The following is a 17650-nucleotide window of genomic DNA, read 5'->3' as shown; positions in this document are numbered from 1 at the left end:
AAGACATACAGTGCCATAATTTCACAGACACGAATCCAATCTAGTCATCCAGTACTGCAACTTTTGCATGTCAGTGTGAATTGCATAATTAAAACAATAGAATTTATAGTCATGCAGCAACAATTAAAACTTTATTTCAAGTGCCCCTGAAAGATGCTGAACATTTTAACAGGTCTTCCCTGACTTTGGGGTCAGATAAGGCAGGTAAGACCCATGCATGACCTGGACTTACAATGGCAACTCCCAGAATTTCTAAATCCCCTAGGATCTCAGCATCATATTGAAGCTTTAGGATCAAAATCCTGTATATAAGTAGACATGATTTCTTGTCAGGTGCATACATTGGTGCAAACACCTGTAAATGCTATACATCCCATCTCTGTGCAGTCATGAGAACCAACATCAGGATCAGGGCCTGGTGGTCAGTACTCTTCCCTACAACCAGGGGAAAGGAGGATATTGACATGCTGAATAGTTGACATGCTGGACTTTCCCATCAGATGCAGTCACCTGTAACAGAGATACAGCTTAGGGCAATGGTAGAGTGGTTCTAGCAACTGCGCAGGCTGGAAGCAATCCAAGAGACCACAGAGCCACTAATTCACAATCATGTCTCCAAAGCCTTGCAATGAGTCAGATTGAAAGAGCAATTAAAAAGGTTCATCTTCCTCTAAAAACAAAAACAAAAACAAAAGCAAACAAACAACCCTTCAGAATATGTGCCTGGCACTATGGTACTAGGTTAAGCCTCCACCTGCCATGCCAGCATCCCATTTGGGTGCTAATTCAAGTCCTAGATACTTTATTTCTAATCTAGTCCCCTGTTAATGTGCCTGGAAAAGCAGAGAAACATGGTCCAAGTCCTTAGGCCCCTGCACCCACGTGGGAGAACTGGAACAAACTCAAGGCTCCCGACTTCAGACTGGCACTGTTCCGGCCATTGTGGCCATTTGGCGAGTAAATGAGAGGATGGGAGATCTCTCTCTCTCTCTCTGTCTTCTCTCTGTGGAACCCTGCCTTTCAAATACATAATAAACTTCTCTCTCTCCCTCTCTCTCTCTCTCTCTCTCTCTCTCTCTCTCTCTCTCTCAAAGCTTTCCATATACATGACATCCAGGAGAGATTATGTCCCCTCCCTTCATTCCAATCAACATACATCTATCATGTCACAAGCACAGGAATCTTGGGATGCTGGGATCACACAGATGCAATTAGCGCTTGGTGATGATAAATATTTCTCACCAACAGAATGAACTAGCGCAACTTAGTCATGTTACAAATTACATCATTATTTAGGTTATTAGATTTCTACCTAGTTTTTAGCACTTGCAGCTTATTTCCACAGAAAAGCCTTGACTCAGGACACACTTGATATCCTCATAAGAAAGGGCAAATAAAAAAAATTTAAAAAGTAAAACAGAAAAAGAAAGGGTAAATGATAGTTTAAAAAATGAAATCATGAAACATGCTGGCTTCATAAGAAAGCTGCTGTGTGGTAGGTAATGCCGAACCATAAGAGACACAGTGTCTAGAGAAAACAAAGTGTGTCTCGCTCGGTGTGCGAAGTCCACCCACAGACTGGAGGCAGCGCATTTACAAAACTCATCCTCCTTAAATAGGAATGGATTTCCTAGGCACGGTGCTGCCAGAATATTACACTCACTCAACAGGAGTCTAGGCTGGGTTCTGCCAAGGCTCACACAGACACAGCATGCGAGGCCATCTTCAAAAACAAGCAAAAATCAAGCATGAAAGGAACTGTTTATTTTGGATGAAAACTCACAACACACATTCAAACAGGACAACAGCAGCCACTATAATTTCCAAAACATCCTTCCTTTGGGAGTGTGTGTGAGATTTTTCTTTGACACCCCACCTATGTGGTATAGTGTAAAACACAATGGAGCACACATCAAAAGACAAAAAGATCTAACAGCACTCGGCAAAACCAAACCACAGGGTCACATGACCATAGACTGTCTCCAGGGAGAGCAGCTGGTTCCCCGTAAGAAGTGCACGCTGCAAACACAGTCATGTTCAGGTGAAGTCCTTCAGGTTGGTTTCTACTCCAATTCCACTCAAAACAAACCAGCTTTTCTGACGTCTGTTGTCAAAACGTCTCGACTCAAGTTAGTGCAAGAACCCCAGGTGAATGGAGGCTATTTCTAGAAGGCATTTTCCCATGGGCAGCCCACCCTGTCCACTGCCTGAGCGGGCCGGAATGACTTAGCGGTCTGAGTCTGCACCAGAGAAATCTGTCGGGGCTGGCTGAAGAGCCATTCGGGAGATGAAGCTGAGCTGGTGTGAGACAGAGGACAAGGTGGAATGCAGAGCAAAGTGCTGGCTTCCCTACAAATTGCACCAAGGTAGGCACACGCCTGGGCAGCCAGCCCAGACTCATTGGTGTGGATGGAGTAGCAGGCCTGTAACTGAGGACCCTGGCTGCTGTTCCTGGGGTGTGTGTGGGTTGGGGGGCGGGAGGAGAGCGAGGACAGGTGGTTCTAGGAAGAGGGTCCAAATGCTGACAGTTGCAAGGTCAGGCAATGTTTCGGTGCCAAGGTGCTCCAGGTCTGGAAGGTGGTGGCATGGCCATTGGAATGGGCAATCTCTCTGGAAATCCCACTTGTCCTCAAGAAGTTGTGCTGGGGACAATCGTGGCCTTTTCTTTGGAACATCTGAATGATTCCACACGTGAGGGTGGATGGCAAGGCAACCGTGTGTAGAGTGGCTGGTGACTAGTTTGTGGAGAGGAAAGGTGCAGGAGTGTGGTGCCCCACAAGCAGTAGAGCTGGATCCGAAAGCAGGTGCGCATGTTGTCCAGGTGCTGGCTTTGCAGCACCGAGTCCTGCATGGTAGAGTGGGGCCCCGCAGGCGCTGTGCTGGGTTACTGAGAGGAGGAGGCGGCCGACTGAGAGCCTGGTAGGGCCCGAGAGCTGCTCGCAGCACACGTGGCTGCTGACTTCCTTCTCACTTTCTTTAAGATATTTTTGTCAAACAGTTCCTTCTCACGGGAATACACCGGGGGCCCTCGCAGGTACTTCTCTTCTGCGCTCTTGTAATCCAAGTCCTCGATGGCAGCAATGGAGCAGATGATTGCTTCTGGCAGGAGGACTTCCAGAACAAACTTGATTTGGTCTCTTACCAGAGCTTGCAGCCTCTCATCTATGTGTCGGCAGACTTGTTGTAGGTGTTTTGTCACGAGCTCCAACTGGTCCTCGTCTTCCAGGTATGTCTCGACACAGACAACATACTGGGCGGAGTTGAGAAATGATGTCAGCCACCTGGACTGCTTCCTGCCCTTAAGGATGTCCAGGAGGTGGCTGTCGGCCCCCTTTTTCTTCACGATGAAATCCACCAGCTGCTGGTTGTCTCGGTCGCGAGCGGCCTTCATGCGGTCAGGAAGGATTTTCCTGTACGATGGTGTCCCCACCAGGGAGATCTCCTCCTCCAAGTCTTCCAGGTCAGAATAGTTCACCTTGGGAAAAGCAATGTCCACCTCACTCTGTCGGATGACTTTTCTGATTGGGTAGCTGGCTTTGGTGGTGTAATACTTCAGGAAGGAACCCTTGAATGAGCCCCGGCGGAGCTTCTCTCGGTAGTGGGTGATCAAGGAGAAGCACCACTTCACACCCTGCTGATACACTTTCTGGGCTCTCTTCAGGAACTTGTCTTTCCATGTGCCATCCAGGTGCTTCAGCCTCCGCAGAGGAACTTGAATGCCGCGCTTTTCGTGGCGCAGGTTGTACTCAATCAGGAGCACCCGGGCTGTCTTGTCTGTCTCGTTGACACTCTTGACCACTCCCGGCCAGTACGGGTGATCTTGAAATTTAAACCACACCAGTGTTCCACTTCCGATGGGCTGCGTCTCCTGGAGAGATACGGCACTCGTGGATGGTCCCTCCTCCTCTTTACTGACAGCCTGTGGAGGGATCTTGGGCCGTACCTTGTCACCCAACCTTTGCTTTTTGGCGGGGCGTGGTTCCTGGGGAGCCGCAGTGCTTGTTCTTGGTCCCTCTTCCTCTTCCCTGATGGTCTTCTGAGGGGTCTTGTGTGGTCCTCGGTCATGCAGCTTTGGCTTTTTGCTGGGGCGTGATTCCTGGAGAGACACGGTGCTTACGGCTGGCCTCTTCCCCCTTTTTCTGCCAGACTGTTGATGCATCTTGGGCAGTCTTGTGAAAAGCAGCCTTTGCTTTTCAACACGGCGTGTCTCCCGGAGAGCAACTACGCTGGTGGTTGGTTCCTCTTCCTCTTTCTCATCACTGGTCTGAGGGATGATAGGAAGCTGTGTATCCTGCAAGCTACCCTGTGCGATGGAGTGTGTGCCCTGGTGAGCTGCAATGCTTGTGGTGGGTCCCTCTTCCTCTGCACCGCCAGTCTTCTGAGGGATAGTGGGCAGTTCTTGGTCACCCAGCCTTGCTGTTGTGATGGCATGCGTCTCCTGGAGAAACACAATGCTTGTGGCTGCTCCCTCTTTCTGCTTCCTACCAGCTCTCTCACGAATCTTGGGCAGTCCTTTGGCACCAGGCCTTCCTTTTTTGACAGCATGTGTCTCTTGGAAACCTGTGACAGTTGAAGATGGTTCTCCTTTTTGTTTCCTGGCAGCCTTTTTAGGAATCTCAGGCTGGCCTTTGTCATCCAGCTTTCTTCTTTTAATGCCGGGTGTATCCTGAAGAGCCACAGTGCTTCTGGTTGGTCCCTCTTCCTCTTTCCCATCAGCCTCCAAAGTGATAGTAGGCATTTCTAGGTCATCCGGCCTTTTCATTTCAAAGGGACTCATTGGCTGAAGAGCCACAATGTTTAAGTTTGGTCTTTCTTCCTTTTCCTCCTCAGTCATTTCAGGGGGAGTGTGCAATACTATGACATGCAGCTTTCCCTCTTCCATGGGGTGTGTCTCCTTGAGAGCCACAGTGCTAGTGGTTGGGACAGCTTCTGTTTCCTGGTCATCCTTCTGACTGACAGTGTCTAGTTCCTTGTCACCCAGCCTGCCACTTTCAATAAGGCTCGTGTCCTGGACATTCACAATGGTTGTTGGTTGTTCTTCTTCTTTCTCATCAGCCATCTGAGGTGGAGTGGGCAGGCCTTTGTCACCCAGCCTTATGTCTTGTATGGGGCAAGGCTCCTGGAGAGTCACAGTGCTGGTTGTTGGTCTCTCTTCCTCTTTTTCCTCAGCTATCTGAAGTACAGTGGCCAGCTCTTTGTCACCCAGTATTATGTGTTCTGTGGAGCAGTTCTCCTGGAGCGCCACCAGGCTTGTGCTTAGTCTCTCTTCCTCTTTTTCATCAGCCATCAGAAGTACACTGGGAAGTTCACCAACACCCAGCCTTATGTCTTGTAGGGTACAACTCTCCTGGAGAATCACAGTGCTTGTTGTTGGTTGCTCTTCCTCTTTCTCATCGGCCATCTGAGGTAGAGTGGGTAGGTCTTTATCGCCCAGCCTTATGTCTTGTATGGGACAAGTCTCCCGGACCTCCGCAAGCCATGTGGTTTGTCTTTCTTTCTCTGTCTCATCAGCCATCTGAAGTAGAGTGGGCAAGTCTTTGTCACCCAGCATTATGTCTTCTATGGGGTAAGTCTCCTGGAGAACCACAGTGCTGGTTGTTGCTTGTTCTTCCTCTTTCTCATCAGCCACCTCAGGTAGAGTGGGCAGCTCATCGTCACCCAGCCTAATGTCCTGTATGGGGCCAGTCTCCTGGAGAGCCATAGTGCTTGTTGTTGGTTGTTCCTCTTCTTCCTCATTCTCATCAGTCATCTGAGGTAGATTGGGTAGCTCACTATCACTTAGTCTTATGCTCTGCATGGGGATTGTCTCCTGGACATCAACAATCCATGTCATTGGTCTCTCTTCCTCTTTCTCATCAGCCATCTGAAGTAGATCGGGCAGTTCACTGTCAACCGGTATTGCGTCCTGAATGGGGCAAGTCTCCTGAAGAGCCACAAGCCATGTGGTTGGACATTCTTCCTCATTATCATCAGCCATCTGAAGTAGAGTGGGCAGCTCTTTGTCACCCAGCCCTATGTCTTGCACTGGGCAAGTCTCCTGGAGCGCCACAGTGCTTGCTGTTGGTTGTTCTTCCTCTTTCAGTTCAGCCATCTCAGGTAGAGAGGGCAGGTCTTTGTCATCCAGCCTTTGGTCCTGTATGGGGCCAGACTCCTGGACTTCCACAATCCACGTGATTGGTCCCTCTTCTTCTTGCTCAACAACCATTTCAGGTAGAATGCAAAGGTCTTTGTCACCCAGCCTTAGGTCCCGTATGGGGCCAGTCTCCTGGAGAGCCACAGTGCTGGCTGTTGGTTTTTCTTCGTCTTTCTCATCAGCCATGTCAGGAACAGCGGGCAGCTCACTGTCACTTAGGCTTATGTTCTGTATGGGGCAAGTCTCCTGGACATCCACAATCCACGTAATTAGTGTGTCCTCCTCACTCTCATCAACCATCTCAGGTACAGTGGGCAGCTCTTTGTCACCCAGCCCTATGTCTTGCACTGGGCAAGTCTCCTGGAGCGCCACAGTGCTTGCTGTTGGTTGTTCTTCCTCTTTCAGTTCAGCCATCTCAGGTAGAGAGGGCAGGTCTTTGTCATCCAGCCTTTGGTCCTGTATGGGGCCAGACTCCTGGACTTCCACAATCCACGTGATTGGTCCCTCTTCTTCTTGCTCAACAACCATTTCAGGTAGAATGCAAAGGTCTTTGTCACCCAGCCTTAGGTCCCGTATGGGGCCAGTCTCCTGGAGAGCCACAGTGCTGGCTGTTGGTTTTTCTTCGTCTTTCTCATCAGCCATGACAGGTAGAGTGGGCAACTCACTATGACTCAGACTTATGTTCTGTATGGGGCATGTTTCCTGGAGAGCCACATTCCATGTGGTTATTCTGTCTTCCTCTGTCTCATGAGGCATCTCAGGTACAGTGGGCAGGTCTTTGTCACCCAGCCTTAGGTCCCGTATGGGGCCAGTCTCCTGGAGAACCACAGTGCTGGTTGTTGGTTGTTCTTCCTCTTTCTCATCAGCCATCTGAGGGAGAGTGGGCAGCTCTTTGTCACCCAACCTTAGGTCTTGTATGGGGCCAGTCTCCTGGAGAGCCACAGCGCTGGTTGTTGATGGTTCTTCCTCTTTCACATCTGCCATCTCAGGGAGAATGGGCAGCTCTTTGTCACTCAGCATTACATCTCGTGTCACGCACGTCCCCTGAAGTACCACAGTGCTTGGTGATGGCTCCTCTTCCTCTTTCTTCTCAGCTGTTTCAGCCATCTGAGACAGTCTCTTATTTCCCAGCATTTGCTTTTTGCTGTGACCTGTCTCCTGGAATGTAGTTACCCCTGAGTGTCTTCCCTGTGCCCGTTTTCTGCCAGGTGTGTGGCGAATCTTGGAGCGTGCTTTGGCAGGATTTGCTACCCGGCGCTTCTTTTTCTGGGTTGGCTTTCGTAAGACGATTCGCAGTTTTGGGAGCCGGTCCTTGGAGGGCACCCTTGCCACTTCTGGGCCTGGATGGGAGGTCCCCTCTCCAGGGTCCTCCGTAGCTTCAATGGCCATGGCCTCGAATGTTGGACAGCTGTCCTTTATGTCCTCATGCAGAGCACTGGGCTCAGCGGAGAGGAGTCTTAGGGGTTGAGATGGAATCCTTTGTTGTGCGTTGGCCTCGCCATCCTCCATGACCATGATGGGCAGGGGTGCGACTGCTGAGGTGCCCACCTCTCTCCTCTCATCCATCTGATCTTTCGTTGCCTCTCTCTTTATCTTGCCAGACAGCGTGGAGGCATTCTCAGCCATGCAAGAGCTCCGGGGAGCCTGTCGATATGTACCGGCTGTAGGAGGCACAGTGCTCGTGTGCTCCTGGGGTTCCTTGCCTGGCAGGGTAGCATCCTTGCCCTTGGAAGGCACACGCTGAGACCCTGGTCCTGGCTTTTTACTTTGCTTATGCCTGGTCCACAGGGCTTTTCGGGGTTTCCTACGCCTTTTACGAGCCAGAGAGCGGGATGGCTTTTCCCTGACGTTTTGAGGTGTCACAGCGGACACTGCCTTCTCTGGCTTTCTTCCTGTGCCTGGGCTCGCTCTCTTTCGCACAATCTGCCAGGCCTCCCTAAGGGCCCTTCTGTACCCCCTCTTCTCTCCCAGCGGCATGCTGCCCGTGGACAGCGCCCTGGCCAAGGTGGAGACCACTGCGAGTTCCGAGGTGGTCAGCGCCTTTGCATCGCTTGTTCTCACTTGGACCTTTTCACCTACGCCGAGGATTCGAACGTCTAGCCAATTCTGTTCTGCTGAGGAGCAGTATCTTGACAAAACTTTTGCAGGCCACAAGTGGCCCTGCCAGTCACATACGACGTAGTCGGCATCCATTGTGACTCAAGTTCCACACCAAGATGTGATTGGGAGAGGCTGCGGCCTCTGGCTGTAGTGCCCACTGCTCCACGGCTTGACCCCCGGAGGACCCCTCAGGACTCACAGCTGGTAGGTGCTCTCCTCCTCTCCCTGAGCTTCCTGGACTCGAGCTGGCCGTGGATGACGGTGGATCACACTGCAAAGTGGAGAAGGGAACCGAGGAGCACATCAGAAGCCATTGCGAATGTGGACACGGGAGCCCTGTGTTCCAAGAGCCTGACGGCAGCCTTCATAAGGAAATGAGGCGAGAGCGTCTCAGACCAGGGCAAAGGGAGGTGCCAGGCAAGCAAGCCAACCCTGCAGACCACTCCTCATTTCATCTGAACTGACACACCGAAGGGCATTCCATGGGGCGGGGCAGGGGAGTGCATAGCAGGTTCCATCGTGTTGTTGGTCGTGCTGTGACTTTGGGGTTCCTCAGGCTTTTCCTTCCTGAGGTCCACCCCCTAAGCCCAGAGGCCACCCCAAAGGCACAGACCCCGGGTGCCAGGCACCTGAATGCTTCCCACTTGTCAGACCTCCACATTTGCATGGCACTTGAAAGCATCCCTGTCCCCACCCCAAATCTGTGACATTTCATTCTTTAGACGGGCCTGTAGCGTGAACAGCACAGATGTTCCCAGGGAATGGCTGCAGGTGGATGCTTAGCAGACAGGGAAGGCTCACCGAGAGTCACGCGGCTCACGTTGGGTCCACTTCTGGGAGCTGGAGTTCTCGGTTGCCACGTGCACCTGCCTGTCAGCCGACCTGTAGCCCTGCTGCAGAGCACACAGGCTCTCTGCTCACTAGATGGTCTCCAACGTAGAGATGGAGTGTACGTTCCCTTCTAGTGGCTAACCTGGAAGAACCAAAGAAAAAGGAAGTTAAGTTCAGCACGTGGTCGGGTTTTTCTCATTCTGCTCCCATCTCAAAGTCCAGAATGTATGACTCCTTGAAGCAGGACTGACAGTTGGATCTGAACCGCCAAACGGATGTCTTGTATACTCTCTTCCTTTCCTCACAATCTAATATGCTTCCAGCTTTTGCCATAGCCTCTGCCCTGGATGCACAGATGTGATTGCAGCAGTCCGGGGGTGTGTGTCCCCTGAGAGGCTGAAATGTGCTTATATTTCCTGATTCCTAAGCTACATTAAATGGGCTTGCCGAGTGTGAGATGCATGGAAAACCGTACTCGGGGAGCTGGAAATGACCAATGCTCACCATTACTTCGACACATTCGCTGTGCCTCACGCCTCCCTGTGCACTATGGGAACCCATAGTTCCTAAGGGAAGAGCAGCTGGGACATCTTATTGGGACGGCTCACTTTACCACATCATTGTTGGGAATCTCGGGGCCTTTGGTGTTTACAAACTGTTGAGTACAGTGGCCAAGGTGGCAAAAACAAAACAAAACAAAACAAACAAACAAAAAAAACCCATGCGCTGGTAAGATGCAGGCATTCTCACTCCTGCCCTTCCCATCTCCGCGCTCCCCTCACCCTGTCCCATCCACCCACCCAAGTCACTCGGTGAACATGCTTGCGCTTTCTCTCTGCACTCCACCTGCATGCATCACAACTCCAGTGTACATTCTAGACTTTGCACCACTGACCTTCAAATTAGGTTTCCTCCAGCAGAAAGAACATCTTGGCAAACACGTGTGTGTCTGCCTTTGTTCAAGCACACTCCTAGACTACAGTGATGGTGAGAAGGACATGCTTTGTGGGTATCCTGCAGAGAACCTTTCCAGGCAGGGGGCGTATGACCACCCGGGTTTGATGCCCTCTGCTTCAGGGAGCTCAGAGCACTGGGCTCTCAAGTTTTATAGCAACCCAGAACACTGGGGATGAGGACGTACAGAAGGCTCAGATGTTTCTGTCTCCCCTCAGCTGCACCTGCCAGCCCATCTCACAAAACATGCATGATGGAGCACCTTCCAATCCCAGCAGAGGTACAAACATGCATGCACATGTGCACACGCACATACAGAATCTTGCCAGTCACCAGAAGGCCTGTTAGCAGTTCTCGTGGTCTCTACACATGTCTGCCGACTGTTCTGCTTGCACATTTCTGTTTGTCATTTCCTGCTCTACGTTGTTCCTTGTTTTAAAACTTCATGCGGCCAAATCTGAAATACTGTTTAAAATGACCAAATAGGAACTGCATGAAGCAACGATCGTACTGTCCCCCAGCGACGCTTCCTGCAAACATGCAAGTCTCTGTGGGCTGCAGCTGCTTCCTTCTGATTATACACACACGTTCCCCTAATATAGGACAGCGTATTTCCACAGCATGTTTATACTGCACAGCTATTTGAGCACTGTTTGGTATCTATGTCTGATTCTGTCTTTTCAAGTATGATTAACGTAGCACTTCCAAACAACAACTAAGTGACTTCTCTGATTACAACATCCATGCATCCTTAACAAGGTGATATGAAGGGAGCATGCTAAGTTGCACTGTTAACTTCCTCTCACTACATGCTGTGGCCCCTTGCCCAGATGCCTTTTCTCAAGCATTCCCATATAGCCTGGCCTTCTGTTCATATTTTGTACCAGAGGGAGCACAACTGCCTGCTTTGCTGCCAGAGCGATGGATAGGGAGGTAGAGAGGGTTGCTCGGCAGGCACACAGACAGATGGTTGGATTGGGTTGGATAGATAGGTAGACAGATAGGCATAGATAGATGCAGGGATCAGCAGAAATAGATAACAGAGATAGATGTAGAGAGATAGATTGATGAGCACTGATTGAGTGGCAAATACAGAGCTGGATCTATACCAGGAGACAGACAGAGGTAGCGTCTAACAGATAGGATGTGACAAATACACATGTCTTTAGACAAGTGACATAGATTGCAGAAAGATGGCAAGAGAAAGATAGTTGCATGGACCAAGACAGACGTATAGCAGGATCACACAAGGATACAAACAGAAGCAGAGATATGTAATTATAGCAGTGTGCATGACAGCAAGCTGACAGATATACACTGTAATAGAGACAGGTAGATAGATATGGGGAGAGCCAGAGAGGGAGAGCGAGAAAGTATGAGTCAGTCAGTCAGCGGTAGACAACACATATGTAGGCACTGACAGTCTTTTGCCCACCAGTAACCAGGTGAGAGAAACAGAATGTCACCAACGCCAAACCAAGATGCTGAAGTCACTCACTTCACATTCTCTGAAGGCCTGAGAATAAAAATGCATCGGACACTGCATCTTGCATCCAAACACCACCTGCAGAGTGAAAAAGCAAAAGGAAGACACTATCAGTCATGACTCCAAAATGTGTAGCATCTCAGCCAGCTGTAGGTCGCCCAGGGGTGAGAGTCCCCAGCACAAGCATCATTTACCCGGGGCCTCACTTTTGTCGTGGCACATTAACTCTTTGGTTGAGGAATAAAGGATCTGCAAGCAGAAAATCCAATGTGCTTTTCTTTCTTCTGTCAACAGCCCGGGAAAATCAGTGTGGAAGCTGTGTTCCGTGAACTCCTTGCCCAGGTGGGCACTTCAAACCATTTGCAGGAAACAGTTTCTTGAAAAGCCCAGTACGACTCCCATCCCTCAGGAAGTTGTCTTGGGGGAGGTGGGCCTGTGGAGATGGCACCCCTCACAGCATCCCCCAGGGGCAGGAGTTCCCTCCTCTGTACCCCAACACCCCTCCCTCCTGTGAGGAGCTGTTGCCTTGGGGAGTCTTTGCAGTGGTCGTGGTCACCTTTAGGACTCCAGAGACCTGCCTCGGCACATGTACCCCCCTGTGAGGACGAGCTGGCCATGTGCCTCTCCGTAATAAAGGAGCAGTGTGGGCAATCTTTTATGAATGAATGCATGCTGGCACCGTTCCACTGCCAACAGAAGCGGCATAAACATTCACACCTGTTTTCTGAAGCTTTCACTGTGTCTGCAGGGATTTGTAGACTGACCGGGTGAGGATTTACATCTGTTCACTTTGCATGAGGTTTGTTCGCTCATTTCACGACTTAGTAGAGGTCGTGCCTTGTCTTTTGTTGTGTACACGAGTGATGCGTGGATGAGAAGGATCACAAGTGTAGGATTCATGACTTCTCTGCCCTCAGATTTCTCATAGGAGTAAAAGAGTTCTTTTGATGCCTTGCAACCCGTGAGCCACGAGGTGCACCTCTGCATGCTGGAGTGACCAAAGTTTTGCCTGTCAATCGTTCTTGAACAAAGAAGCAGGCCCTGCAACCCGTGCGGCAGGCACATGCCCCGCTCCCTACCCCCTTTCCCTGGTGCCAGCCGTGTCATCTGCCACTCAGAGAAGGAGGCACGGAGCCCTTGGGCCAAGGAGCTGCACAGAGGGCCCGATCTCTCTCAGGGCCTTCTCTCTAGACTAGAGTACAACCTTGCCCTTCCACCACACAGCCTTCTTGCCAAGTCAGACTGGCTTTCTCAAAAGGACGCTGTCACCCTCCAGCCCCTGCCACCTGCCCCAGAGGAAACGAGGCCCGTCAGACTCCCATGGTCTCCTAACCACACACTGCACCAAAGCCACGGGCTCCTCTGGGTTCCTAGGGACGAGTGCTGAGTCATCACTCATGCCCTGCCAGGACATGGGACTGTCTTTCATGTCGGGACGCACTCATTAACCCCCTGACTCACATGAGGAGGGAGCATCGCCCTGTTCCCAAGGTGAGTCATCGTGCTGTGCACCTTCCAAACTACCCCTGCCAAAGTGGCCACAGGCTAAGAGCAACAACTCCAGGGTTCAGGCCCACCACGGAGCCCAGTGGAAAGACTGAGGCAGAGCAGAGCCCGACGCCCGGGGGTGGGGAAGACTGGGGCTCATTCTGCAGCGGATGGAAACCCACACTCATGAGGAGGAGGCCCTGCCACATGTACTTCCTCAGCAAAGGAGAGACACACAAACATGAGGAAAGCACCTACAGTGGTGAGTGGCAACCTCACGAGGTGGCTACCCCACAGAGAGGGACAAAGATCAATGCGGCATGTGAGGGTAGGTGCAATTTGTCAGCTCCTGTGAAATGGCACACAGAGGACACGGGTATGTGTCCGTGTTCATAAGCATTATTGGATGAAGACTCCTGGAAGTAGGACCTGCAGTTTCAAACAGGGGTGAGCAAAATTAAAGGCAGCGTAGCTAAAGTGCAGCACACACAGCATGACGGTGTGAGAAGACACCTGACGTGTTCATCCAGGCATGTTTCCTACTTGGTGGAAGAAATATCCAGCATGAAAGCTTGTGTTCCTCTGTTAGTTACATAAGCTGTAATCAACTGGAGAAGACGGAGAGGGGAAGCAACAGTGGAGAATGCCAACAACAATAAATGATAACATGCAGCGAAGCCCAGCGGGCCAGCCCCCAAATGCTGGGTGCAACACGGACGGCCAGGCACGTGTCCAGACACAGAGAGGCACAGCGGTGCATACACATGTGCGTGGTTCTCAAGACTGAACTAGAGGAAATGAACTGGAGGCCAGCATGGGGTAAGGAGTGGCAGAGGTGGTAATCCAGGGGCCCACAGGTGCGAGGGCCAGGACTGCAAGTTCACACAAAGCCGGGGAGGGTGCAGGGCCTGTGAACCCACGGGCATTGGAGCTAGAGTCCCTCAGAGCTTGTGACCCTCATATGCCTCGTGTGTGTGTGTGTGTGTGTGTGTGTGTGTGTGTGTGTGTGTGTTGGGGTCTGGCCAAGCTCCGAGAAGCTTCCATCAGAGACCAGAGAAAGGGCCCATGAGACCCAAGAGTGCTCCCAGAGAGGACAGGCAACTGCCAAGCGGGGACCGAATATGAGGATGTGAGAGAAGGGCCCCTTGGTTGTACCCCCACGGTCTCTCTGGAGAGCTAAGCAGCAGTGCATCTGCTGGCGAGTGTCTTTCAGAGGGCACCAGCTAAGCACGGGGGTCTGGGGTTCCGGGTGGGGTGGGATGTCCACTGCACACTGCCAGTGTGATGGCCAGCAGAGTCGCAGTCTCAGAATCCGGGAGCAGAGCCTCTAGACCTGGATGCCCCGCACCCACAACCTGCCTCCTCCTGAAGCACAGATGGCAACAAGGACCACAGCACGTCTTCGGGGCCAGGTTTTCCTCTGTGAGCATGGGAAACAGAAGGGATTCGCCACCGCCAGCACCTGTGTACACAAGTGTGCCCCGTGACCCTGACGACCTGCGCGAAGCAGCTTGCTTTCTCTGCTTCGACAAAGGGCGGGCCCTCACTGACCTGAAGTGCGTTCACCCGGCCGCAACAAGGGCTGTGCACAGAGGAAGTTTGTCTTCTAGAGGCAACGATGCTCAGGCCCTGGCTGAGCCAGCCAAGAGTGAGGCCAACCCCAACTCCTGGGTCCCACAAAATTACAAGACACCTTCCCTTGTGTCTCAGCATTAGCTGGCGTCACGTTTCTCCCTCCCCACGTTCTACACCGGACGGACGATTCTTCACCATAGGACGTGCGACACAAACAAGGTCTCATGGCTATAGAAATGTTGACCCAACCGTGACTACGCAGAGGTGTTATGTTCAGGGATACTCCGGGGGCCCCTGTTTCGAAGTATGCCATTGGCGAAGGCCTCCCACCACGGGTCCTGTGACAGGACCATGAGCCAACGCTGCAGGGAGGGGGTCAGGGGGCCACACGTCACTTGACATCCTCAGCCCCTTACAGGAGCTGCCGGCCTCGCTCACCAACAGGAGGGAGCAGACAGAACCGTTCAGGTCCCATTAAAAGACACACAACTCACCGCACAGGCATACACACTCACACACTCACATGGATGGCTGGCAGCAACCTACGAGTCCTGATGTTTCTACAGTTACTCCATTTCTCCAGCCTGAATATCTCCTGTGAAACGTGTCTGCTGCCAGGAAGGAATGGCTTGCCCTGGTTGTCATAGAAACCAGAATGTCATAAAAAAAAAAAAAAAAGCTCTGACGCCAGCTTTCTATGGAAAGCAGGAAGAGCTAATACATCCTCAGAGGCAGAGCTGCTGATCTCTCTCTCGGCCAGCCCCACCCTGCCCACCCAGTGAATGAATGAACAAAGAAGGAATGAAGGATGATAGGCATTACTGCAGATTTCACTCAGAGTAGGAATGGGGGCGGGGAGTGTTCACAGCCTGAGTTTGGAGCCAGGAGAGACAAATAACATCAGGGCTGCTCTTCTCTCCTGAGGCGCAGAGTTGGTCCTGCTGGGGGCCCCTTTCACCCGTCGGAACACAGGAGCCAGCCCTGTGGCATGCAGGTGGGATCACGGACTTTGGGTCCCTTGAAAGTGAGCTGTGGAGCAGCAAATGTGGGAGCATAAGGCATCTGCTTGCCAGAGGAAGGCAGTGGCAAAACACAGGTGGTGGCGGGACCCAGGGGCTCTTGGTCTGCACTCGGGCCACGTGTGCTGACAGGAGTTCACCCCTCCTCTCTCACAGTTGGTAATGGCCGCTGGGGAGTCAGGACTCAGTTCTTCCTCCTGATGCTCCACTGGAAGGAACCCTGCACTGCTAAGTGGTCGGCGGCAATATGCTGGGAGCAGAGCAGAGGGAGGGCACAGGTCTGACCTGCAGCCATTTCCTGTTCTGGTGGTGCAACTACTCCCCCCACAGCCAGAGTGCAGCCGGCTTTGTGGGCACCGCCCCTGAATGCCAAGTTGCCAGCTCATGGCATGAGGATCGAGACACCCCCTGCACAGCACTGCCCCTCCAACTCTCACCCCAGGGATTGTACGGAAGACAAAACCCCTCTGTGACGCATGCCATCCACAACACCCATGCTGGACTCTGTACCCAATGTGTCAGAATGACGTGGTCCACCAGGTTCTCAGCCAGGGGAAAGATGGACAGGTCTGACCATCCATGCAGCCCACCTGCTTTCCCGGGTCAAGCAAACTGGGGCATGTTAATGGGCCATTTTTCTGTGTCACAGAGGCATACGTGGGGTTGAAATTCAGCTCTGCAGCTTGCCAACTGTGCCTGCTGTATGTCTCACATGTTGTACCCTAGTGCCTCTGTTCCCTACTTTCCACTTCTGCCACTTCAGTAGTCAATGTCTCCACTCGAGTGGGATGGTTAAAAGGCCACAGAAGAAAACGGGTCTTCGGCCTGGCCCAAAAGGTCAGTTGGGGAAATCCTAGGTGTGGTCCCTGAGAACCTGTTTTGGGGACCAGTGAGGTCTTCCTTTCCCATTTAACACAGTATCTGTGCAGGTCGCTCCCTGCCCACCCTTCATCAGAGGCAACCTCCAATACTGGAAGTGGAATGAAGAAGCAGCTAGGAAATTCCAACTGGTCCTTGGTCCAGCAGACCTGAAGGAGGCTTGCCAGAGATGTACACCTGTCTCTTGCACATTTCAATATTTCTTCCCACAATAGTCATTTTCCCATCAACCAAAGATGAATCAGCTCAACGACATTGCAAGGGAAAAAATGTAAAAGTCTATTTTCCTGTTTAAAGATTTATTTTATTTATTTGAAAGGCAGAGTTGCAGAGAGAATGAGAGAAAGAACCTTCCATCTGCTGATTCACAAATGGCCACAATGGCCAGAGCTGGGCTGGTCCAGAGCCAGGAGCCAGGAACCAGGAACCAGGAACCAGGAACCAGGAGCTTCTTCCAGGTGTCTCATGTGGGGACAGGCGCCCAGGCTCTCAGACAATCTTCTGCTGCTTTCCCAGGTGCACTGACAGGGAGCTGGATCAGAGGTGGAACCACTGGGGCTCCCCGGGGCTCCACTGATACTTGCACGGGATTCCAGCTCTGCATCCCACAGCTTGACCTACTGTATCACAGTACTGTGCCAAAGTCCATTGTTTTATGGTAGGTTTTGTTTTGTTTTTGCTTCGTTTTGCTCTGTAAAAAACAGTGACTTTTTATAAATAATGTTATTATTTAAAGGGCCAACTGACACAGAGAGAGAGGGAACAAGAGATACAAGAGACAGATCTTCAGTCTTCTGGTTTATTCCATAAATGTTCGAAATGGCCTGGACTGAGCCAGGGCGATGCCAGGAGCCAGGATCTTCTTCTGGGTTTGGGCCATCTTTTACTGCTTTCCCCAGACCATTCATTATCAGGGAGCTGGATCAGAAGTGGGGCAGCCTGGATGTGAACCGCCACCCGTGGGATAGCAGCATCTCAGGTGAACTAAACTGCCACCCACTTGTGACACCCGCATCCCACAAGAGCGCAGTTTTGAGTTCCACTGGCTCCTTATGCAATCCAGCTCCTTGCTAATGTGCCTGGGAAAGCAGCAGCAGATGGCTCCAGTACTAGTGCCGCTGCCACCTGTGTCGGAAATCAAGATGGAGCTCCTGGATCCTGCCTGGAGTCTGGCCAGCACTGGAT

At 51.7% G+C, this 17650-nt stretch overlaps 1 protein-coding gene and 1 long non-coding RNA gene across 3 annotated transcripts in view; both read right to left on the bottom strand.

Moving 5' to 3' along the window:
* Positions 1–2152: 2152 nt before the first annotated feature.
* Positions 2153–6327, bottom strand: LOC131478486 (PWWP domain-containing DNA repair factor 3A-like). The gene has a single exon (XM_058658299.1). It carries the CDS (start codon positions 6317–6319, stop codon positions 2885–2887), a length of 3435 nt encoding a protein of 1144 aa, XP_058514282.1. The 5' UTR covers positions 6320–6327; the 3' UTR covers positions 2153–2884.
* Positions 6328–8384: 2057 nt separating this feature from the next.
* Positions 8385–17650, bottom strand: part of LOC131478489 (uncharacterized) — a 33253-nt gene continuing 23987 nt past the window's right edge. Inside the window, exons 1-4 of one of the 2 annotated variants that reach the window (XR_009244493.1) lie at positions 15091–15205; positions 11517–11582; positions 9035–9206; positions 8385–8504 (exon numbers count right to left, since the gene is read on the bottom strand). This is a non-coding gene — a long non-coding RNA (uncharacterized LOC131478489). Of the gene's footprint in view, positions 8505–9034; positions 9207–11516; positions 11583–15090; positions 15206–17650 lie in introns of those variants that run through there. The other variant, XR_009244492.1, reaches the window with a different exon arrangement.

This window comes from Ochotona princeps, chromosome X (genome assembly GCF_030435755.1).
Source record: "Ochotona princeps isolate mOchPri1 chromosome X, mOchPri1.hap1, whole genome shotgun sequence".
NCBI lineage: Eukaryota > Metazoa > Chordata > Mammalia > Lagomorpha > Ochotonidae > Ochotona > Ochotona princeps.
This window is presented reverse-complemented; position numbering and strand designations above follow the sequence as displayed.